At 37.3% G+C, this 8,686-nt stretch overlaps 1 protein-coding gene across 1 annotated transcript; it reads left to right on the top strand.

Moving 5' to 3' along the window:
• The first annotated feature begins 999 nt into the window (after positions 1-999).
• Positions 1,000-1,944, top strand: LOC136175858 (olfactory receptor 51I2-like). Its single transcript, XM_065946053.1, has one exon. The coding sequence runs from the start codon at positions 1,000-1,002 to the stop codon at positions 1,942-1,944; it is 945 nt and encodes a 314-aa protein (XP_065802125.1).
• Positions 1,945-8,686: the final 6,742 nt, after the last annotated feature.

Below are 8,686 nucleotides of genomic sequence, written 5' to 3'. Positions count from 1 at the left end.
CAATATCTCTACATTCTTCTTACTTAGGTGGCTGCAATTTCAGAAGGTTGGCAGCTGGGTTTCATAGGAAGGACCACAGGACTTACAGTTGAAAGAATTAGATTCTAGTCCTAATTTAGCCACTTAATGGCTTAAGGACAGTCATTTAACATGGTTGTTATAGGATTGAAATCAGGCATCTTGGTAGAGAAACAGGTGCCCTTCTGGTTATCCTTTCTGGCACACAAAGACTGAATTATTTCCCTGAAGCTGTGTGCTCCTGGGTGCTGTTCTTACTCTTTGCCATCATTCATGTTCCTCCTCCATGCCATGGGTCAGGGCTAGTGTTTATAAGCCTTCATTTTTACTCTCTTGACAAATGAGGTTTGTCCATACATACCATATGATACTGTGTTTAGCTTTACAATGTCCATATGCAATAGATGCATTTTATCTATTTTAGATATAGAAACAGGTTTTGAAAGGTTAAGTTACCTGAGGCTTTGAAAGGTTAAGTTACCTGTTCCAGGTGACACTGCTCATAAACTGTAAATTGGGTTCCAAACTGAGGTCTGTGAGAATCCATCTGCAGAGGTCTAAAAACACTGAACATATGAAGTTATTTTTTTAAATTTATTTCTTATATCCAAGTAAGAGAATATTATTATCTCTATAAGTTAAATCATGTGTTAACTGGTTGAGTATTGATTTTGACCCACTTTTGATTTATTCCAGTGTTTCTCAATTTTTAAATGATGCTATCTCTCATAAGATTGGATAGTCTCAGATATCTTTTTTATGCATAAGATTTTAGGGCTCTGGCTGTCAGGGGAATAGCAGGTGAGAATATTTTTACAAGGAATAATGTAGATGACTCCAATTTCCTCCATGTCTTTCCGTCTCTCTCTTCTTCAGACTTTGAGGTTAGGTTGCTAAGGCAACCTTCATGGTTGAGAGCTAACTGATTTTTTTTTTTTTTTTTCAAGTGGCAGGTAAAGACTGGTCACTGCTGTTGATGACATGAAAGCTGAGAGCAATGAAAGTCTTGACCTCCTATCTGTCTTCCTGACTGGCATTCCAGGATTGGAGGCCCAACATGGCTGGCTGTCCATCCCCTTCTTCACCATGTACGTTGTAGCTATTGTGGGCAACAGCCTAATCATGGCAGCGGTGCAAGTGGATCCTGCCTTACACGAGCCCATGTACCTGTTTCTCTCCATGCTGGCTGGCACTGAGGTGGGTGTCTCTGTGTCCACACTGCCTACTGTCATGGGCATTCTTTGGTTTGACGCCCGCCGGGTTGACTTTGACGGCTGCCTTGCCCAGATGTTCTTCATCCACACCTTCTCCTGCATGGAGTCAGGGGTCCTGCTGGCTATGAGCTATGATCGCTTTGTAGCCATCTACAATCCACTGCGCTACACAGCCATCCTCACCCTGCCCCGTATTGTCTGCATTGGTCTGGTCATTACACTAAAGAGTGTGATACTCAGGGCTCCCCTTGCAGTCCTCTTGAGGTCACTGCCCTATTGCCACACTAACATCCTCTCCCACTCTTACTGCCTCCACTCAGACCTGATCCAGCTGCCTTGTGCGGACACTAAGCTCAATAGCATCCTGGGCTTGGCCATTGCCTTGGCCACTTATGGACTGGACTCACTGCTGATTGTGGTCTCCTATATGTTGATTCTTTACAGAGTGTTGGGCATTGCTTCTGGGGAGGGAAGGTGGAAGGCCCTCAACACGTGTGTGTCACACATCTGTGCGGTACTTGTATACTATGTGCCTATGATTGGTCTGTCTGTGATGCATCGTACTGCCAAGCATGCCTCACCTCTGGCCCACACACTCATGTCCAGCATCTACCTCTTTGTCCCTCCTGTGCTCAATCCCATCATCTACAGTGTCAGGACCAAACCAATCCAACAGGGAATTGTCACCTTGTTTTCCTGCAAGAAAGAATGACTTTGAGTCATTCTGAAAGGGGTGAGGGATTTTGAACAAGTCCATAAATTCAGATGGTGTTTCTTCTGTGAGCAAAGCTCCACAATAGGATTTCTGGGGAAGAATGGGAGTGAGAAATTCACAACATTGCCTCGGGCTTGAATTTGGATCACAGGAGTTAACTTGAGGCCATGCCATCTCACATGTTATCAATATAGATGTGTCTCTATATGTGCCCACGCACATGCCATCTCTGACAGTTATGATCAAGTTGAGATCTTGAATGCTCTTTGACTGTTTTTCTCAAGGCTCACACCAAACAGTCTGACAAATAGGAAGCTACCAGTAGAAGCTTGAGACTTAATGATATTTGAATTGAAATATAACCAGTTCTTGTTTGGATGGGTCGGATAGATATTTAAAACCTGCTCCCAATAAAAGACCATCTTAGTAACATGACTTTGAACAAGATAAGTGTACTTTCTGGATTGTCCCAGATAGTCGTGATTTACACTTATTTTTCTCAGCATCATTGTTAATAGCAATCCCTTTTTCTTTCAAAAGTATCCTTGTTTACACAGCAAATTTATGGTAAAACTGCATATAAAACAAGTTCCTTCTTTTTATATACGGAATCAGACTCTTCCCCCCTGCTTACTATCCAGTGGTGTCTACTCTCAGCCTATTCAGTCTGTTTAGAATTTTGGTTACCAAAATTTAACATGCTAGGAGATTCTGAGGATGAAGAACAGCTGAGTAAATGGCCTCAACTTAGGCATCAAGTAACATTTGGACAACCTTACACACCAGGTTTCAGATCTGAAATATCCCAACAGAAACACCAACAGAATTCTGTTTTGGTAGAGCTTTGGGTCCTGTTTCTCTGCTGTCTGGATTTGTGCACTCCCCTCTGCTCCTATCTGCACCATGCCCTGAGGCAGGTGGGCCTGTATCTTTCCCTCTGCTCCACCCCTTCTCTCAAACTGTCAGCAAGTTCTAGGTGGCACTTCTTGCTTCTGCCTGTGGGTGTCTGTGGTTTCCTGGAAATCTTTGGTCAAATGAGAGAGTACATCTTCACCCTTCCTAAATAATAGAGGTCTGTGTGGTGGATTGATAGGCCTGTGCTGCTTGATCAGTAACTGGCCTCAGATCTCAACCTTTTACACTTCACATCTTACAAATGCAAGGGAAATGTTTATCTCACTGTATGCTATTCTTCCTGAGCTCATCCACATCATCAGGGTCATCTTTAAACAGTGAACTTTTTGAAATGCTTGTTCTGTTTAAAATAATGGTTACCAAATGTTTGCATTCTCTATGTAAAATAATTAATAGGAAAAAGCTAGGTATCCTTTTAAGCATTTTCAGGTTAAAACCTAAATTTTTATCATAGATTTACATAGTTGTTGAGCACACATTTTGGCTATATTGTAAATATACTAAGTCTTCCTTGGTGACTCAGATGATAAAGAATCTGCCTGCATCCCAGTGACCCAGGTTTGATCCCTGGGTTGGAGAGATCCCCTGGAGAGGGGAATGGCAACCCATGCCAGGATTCTTGACTGAAGAATTCCATGAACAGAGGAGCCTGGCAGGCTGCTACAGTCCCTGGGTTCATAAAGAGTTGGGCATGACTGAGAGACTAAAGTTTCACTTTCATAAATAAGTTAAAAATAAATTGTTATATCACAGTTTAAAATAACTAATGTAAACTAAATGCATATTTTGATACCAAACATTATGGAGTTAAATATGCATGAACATATTCTTTAACATTCTATTCACATATTTTTATGTTAGTCCATTTTCTCCTGAAACTCAAATTTTAATTTGACTGCCACCAAAGAGTTTGTAATACATATAACATATTTTTCTGTTTGAAAAAAATTTTAGTGGTTGCCCTTTCACAATACTTTCCAAGAAACATGTATATATATTTTAAATTTTATGTTTAAAATTTGGTCACATATAGAGCATTGTTCTAAAAATGCATTCTTTATTGAGTTATTTTTCTGATATTAATACATAATTGATCAAAAAAGCATGAGCATAATCCAAATTTTTACATATTAAAAGTAAAATTTGATTTCAATCCATCTCTTAATGAGCTGCATGATTTTATTTTTCTTCAATCTGGAAAATACTTATTATTTATGAATTGATACCATTTGTCTTATACTAGAATGTGCTATCCTATCATTGGTGTCATTCACTTCCTCAAAATCTATGTCAATATTTCCAGTAGTCCTTTATTTGGTAAATCAGAAATGATTACTATTTGGGCTATACAATGGAAATATTAAATGACTTTAAGAACTATGTCTATTCATGTTTTTTTCCTTTTTTAAAATTAAAATTTAACATTATTACTATTTCATTTTTGTAAAGTGAGAAAATAAGATTGTATAAAGGGAAAAAAATAGTGTAACAGAGGCACAGTCAAACCTTTTACATTCCCAGACAAAGCAATTTCAGTGAAGAAACCATATGGATGTTGAACTTCTAAAAATTTATTCTTACAAAAATATCTGTGCCCAGGCACTCCCCAAAATGTCTTCTTATTTCCCTAGAAGAACAGGTAATCAATTTGAAGGCCGCTAGGTTAGATATGCACCAATGACAGTGTCTATAAACTGTCTAAGAAGGAGAAATTTAAGGTGAATTTCTTAAGACAGATATTGATGAAATTTCATAGTCAAATATCACGGGAAATTACTGCTTCTGGATAGGTACCCAAATACTTGGGATTATAAATAATATGTATGTTTTTCATTCATAAGTGACTAATCATTTTCTTCATTTATCCAAGTAATATTTTTGAGTACCTAAATTTGGAAAACTCAGCAGTGCCCACGGAACTGGAAAAGGTCAGTTTTTGTTCCATTCTCAAAGAAAGGCAATGCCAAAGAATGCTTAAACTACCACATGATTGCACTCATCTCACACACTAGTAAAGTAATGCTCAAAATTCTCCAACCCAGGCTTCAACAATATGTGAACCGTGAGCTTCCAGATGTTCAAGCTGGTTTTAGAAAAGGCAGAGGAACCAGAGATCAAACTGCCAACAACTGCTGGATCATCGAAAAAGCAAGAGTTCCAGAAAAACATCTATTTCTGCTTTATTGACTATGCCAAAGCCTTTGATGTGTGGACCACAATAAACTGTGGAAAATTCTGAAAGAGATGGGAATACCAGACCACCTGACCTGCCTCTTGAGAAACCTATATGCAGGTCAGGAAGCAACAGTTAGAACTGGACATGGAACAAGAGACTGGTTCCAAATAGGAAAAGGAGTACGTCAAGGCTGTATATTGTCACCTTGCTTATTTAACTTATATGCAGAGTACATCATGAGAAGCACTCACTGGAAGAAACACAAGCTGGAATCAAGATTTCCAGGAGAAATATCAATAACCTCAGATATGCAGATGACACCACCCTTATGGCAGAAAGTGAAGAGGAACTAAAAAGCCTCTTGATGAAAGTGAAAGAGGAAAGTGAAAAAGTTGGCTTAAAAAGCTCAACATTCAGAAAACTAAGATCATGGCATCCAGTCCCATCACTTCATGGCAAATAGATGGGGAAACAGTGGAAACAGTGGGTGACTTTATTTTTTTGGGCTCCAAAATCACTGCAGCTTGTGATTGCAGCCATGAAATTAAAAGACGCTTACTCCTTGGAAAGTAAATTATGACTACCCTAGACAGATAGTATAAACCAAAAAAAAAAAAAGGTAGAGATATTACTTTGTCAACAAAGATCCATGTAGTCAAGACTATGGTTTTTCCAATGGTCATGTATGGATGTGAGAGTTGGACTGTGAAGAAAGCTGAGAGTCGAAAAACTGATGATATTGAACTGTGGTATTGAAGAAGACTCTTGAGAGTCCCTTGGACTGCAAGGAGATCCAACAAGTTCATCCTAAAGGAGATCAGCCCTGATTATTCATTGGAAGGACTGATGTTGAAACTGAAATTCATATACTTTGGCCACCTCATGCCAAGAGTTGACTCATAGGGAATGAGCCTGATGCTGGGAGGGATTGGCGCCAGGAGGAGAAGGGGACGACAGAGGATTAGATGGATGGATGGCATCACCGATTCGATGGGCATGAGTTTGAGTAAACTCCAGTAGTTGGTGATGGACAGGGAGGCCTTGCGTGCTGCTATTCATGGGGTCGCAAGGAGTTGGACACAACTGAGCGACTGAACTGAACTGAACTACCTATAAATGGTAGATATGTAACAATATTTTATTTTTGGATGCAGCATAGAAAATAAAATCTAAAAATTTAGCAAAGATGCTGGAGTAATTCTTGGATCAAGTCAAATATTCCTTTCTATGTTTTAGATGTCATCAACAGATGAATCTACTAGTAAGCTGCAAGTCTAAAGAATGAATGTGCTTCAACACATTTTAGATATATGATCAAATCTCATTTTTAGTCACACTACTTTCAGAGTCACTTCTTTTGTCATAGAAACCATCACTTCAGAGGGCATGATTGACTAGCAGCAACACTCAGAATGATGTTCACGTTATTCTTTTTAATTAATTTATTTATTTTAATTGGAGGATAATTACTTTACGATATTGTGATGGTTTTTGCCATACATCAGTGCAAATCAGTCAGAGGCATACATGTGTTCTCCCCATCCTGAACATCACTCCCCCCCACCCCCACTGCCACCCCGCCAATTACCTCCCCAATCCATCCCTCAGGTAGTCACAGAGCACTGGCTTCTTTGGATGCCATACAACATTCATCAAACTCGTGCTGGTTATCTTTTTACTTATGGTAATCTTTATGTTTCAGTACTATTCTATCAAATCATCCCACCTTCTCCATCTCCCACTGAGTCCAAAACTCTGTTCTTTATCTTGGTGTCTCCTTCGCTGCCCTGCACATAGGATCGTTAGTACCATCTTTCTAGATTCCCTATATATGCAGATTATTCTTCCTTATTATTTTATTGCTTATTATTGATTTTTTTTTCACAGTTGTTCAGGAATCCAAATCTTAGAAAATCCAAAGTGATAGTTGTATAATTTATTTAAAGCATTATTTTATAACATTATCTAGTATATCCTTTTGTGTCTGATGCTCTAAATGACTGTAACTTTAAATAAGAACCTCCAGAGATGCTTTGCAGTCTTATAAGGTTAAGGATAAAGATATACCATGTAATATGATGGCTACTAGTCACACATGGTTATTGAGTTCTTGAAAAATGGCTGATTTGAATTGATATTTGTTGTAATGACATGTGTGGCAAGACTTTGGAGACTTAACATTAAAAAAAAAAGAATGTAAACTATCTTATTATTTTTTAAACATAGGTTACACGTTTAAAGATTACATTTTAGATATATTGGGTTAAACAATATATACTTTGAAAATACTTTAACTTATTTGTTTACTTTTTTTAATATTGCTACTAGAAAATTGTAACTAACATATGCTTATCTTATGGATCTATTGGGCAGAACTAGGTTTGAAGCTAAATTGTATAAACTAATAAATTAAGTAGAGTGACACATTTCAATTAGCAATCAGCATTTCTTTGTTTAATGAATCCCATAGGATCAGGGTCATGAAATTTCCAGCATGAATGGTAGGTAAAATATCTTATGTTTAGATAACTTTATATATGTTTATATGCATATAATACATTATGCATATTTTTCTAATATTTCTTTCTTTCACCTACAAATTGTTGTGAAACACAATCATCTTTATTATGGAGACAGGTATTCCTCTATATTTAAAACAATTTAAGCATGTATAAAAGAAGAGCATATTAGAAAGGGAAAATTCAAGAATAAATAAAACCTTCTAATTTTGACCTTTCAGCAGCAATGGTTAAAATAATTTTAGGCCATTCATTTCAAGATATATGGTAGCATCTTCCAATTGCTGAGTTATTTCCCCAATGACATTTCTCACATAACAATATGTGGAAGTTACAAACACTGAAATGCACAAATAGCTAATTTCTAAGAAAGAATGTGTACAGTACTGTAACTTAATGAATGTGGTGCCTGCAATGATTTTGTTATTGTTTAGTTGCTAAGTCATGTTTGATAGACTCTTTTGTGACCCCATGGACTGTAGGCCTCCAGGTTCCTCTGTCCATGGGATTGCCCAGTCAAGATACTGAAGTAGGTTGCCATTTCCATCTCTAGGGGAATCTTCTCAAACCAGGGATAGAACCCACATTTCCTGCATTGGCAGGTGGACTCTTTATACTGAGCTACCAGGGAAGCCCCTGCAATAACTTAGCCGGTTTTTAATACACATGATGATGCTACCTTTTTCTGCCAATTTACAGGTCAAAAGTTGTTACTGGAGCTTTTAGTTTTGCAAATATTACCTGGTATTTAATACACAAGGTAGATACTATACTCACTTTAAATATTTATATACATATGTTTATATATTTCCTGAAAATAGTCAAACCATGACAAAAACCTAGCAAAAGAAATACAAATAGATAAGTTACAAAAATCCATAATCATAATAACACAATGACAGAATATGCTCATATTGACATAAACATTATGTAAAATGTTTGAATATTTTATAAATAAATTCAGAAGGGTTGTACAAGTATTTGAATTTGTTTAGTATTGCTTGTAAGACAAGTTAGAGTCATTTGGCATTTTTACAAAAAAGTTTAAATCTCTTATTTTTCTGATATTATTTCAGCATGGAAAATAGTGCTAGAATAACTTTAATTTATACAAGTTTTCAGTTAATTG

The sequence above is a fragment of the Muntiacus reevesi genome, chromosome 9 (genome assembly GCF_963930625.1).
Source record: "Muntiacus reevesi chromosome 9, mMunRee1.1, whole genome shotgun sequence".
Taxonomy (NCBI): domain Eukaryota; kingdom Metazoa; phylum Chordata; class Mammalia; order Artiodactyla; family Cervidae; genus Muntiacus; species Muntiacus reevesi.
This window is presented reverse-complemented; position numbering and strand designations above follow the sequence as displayed.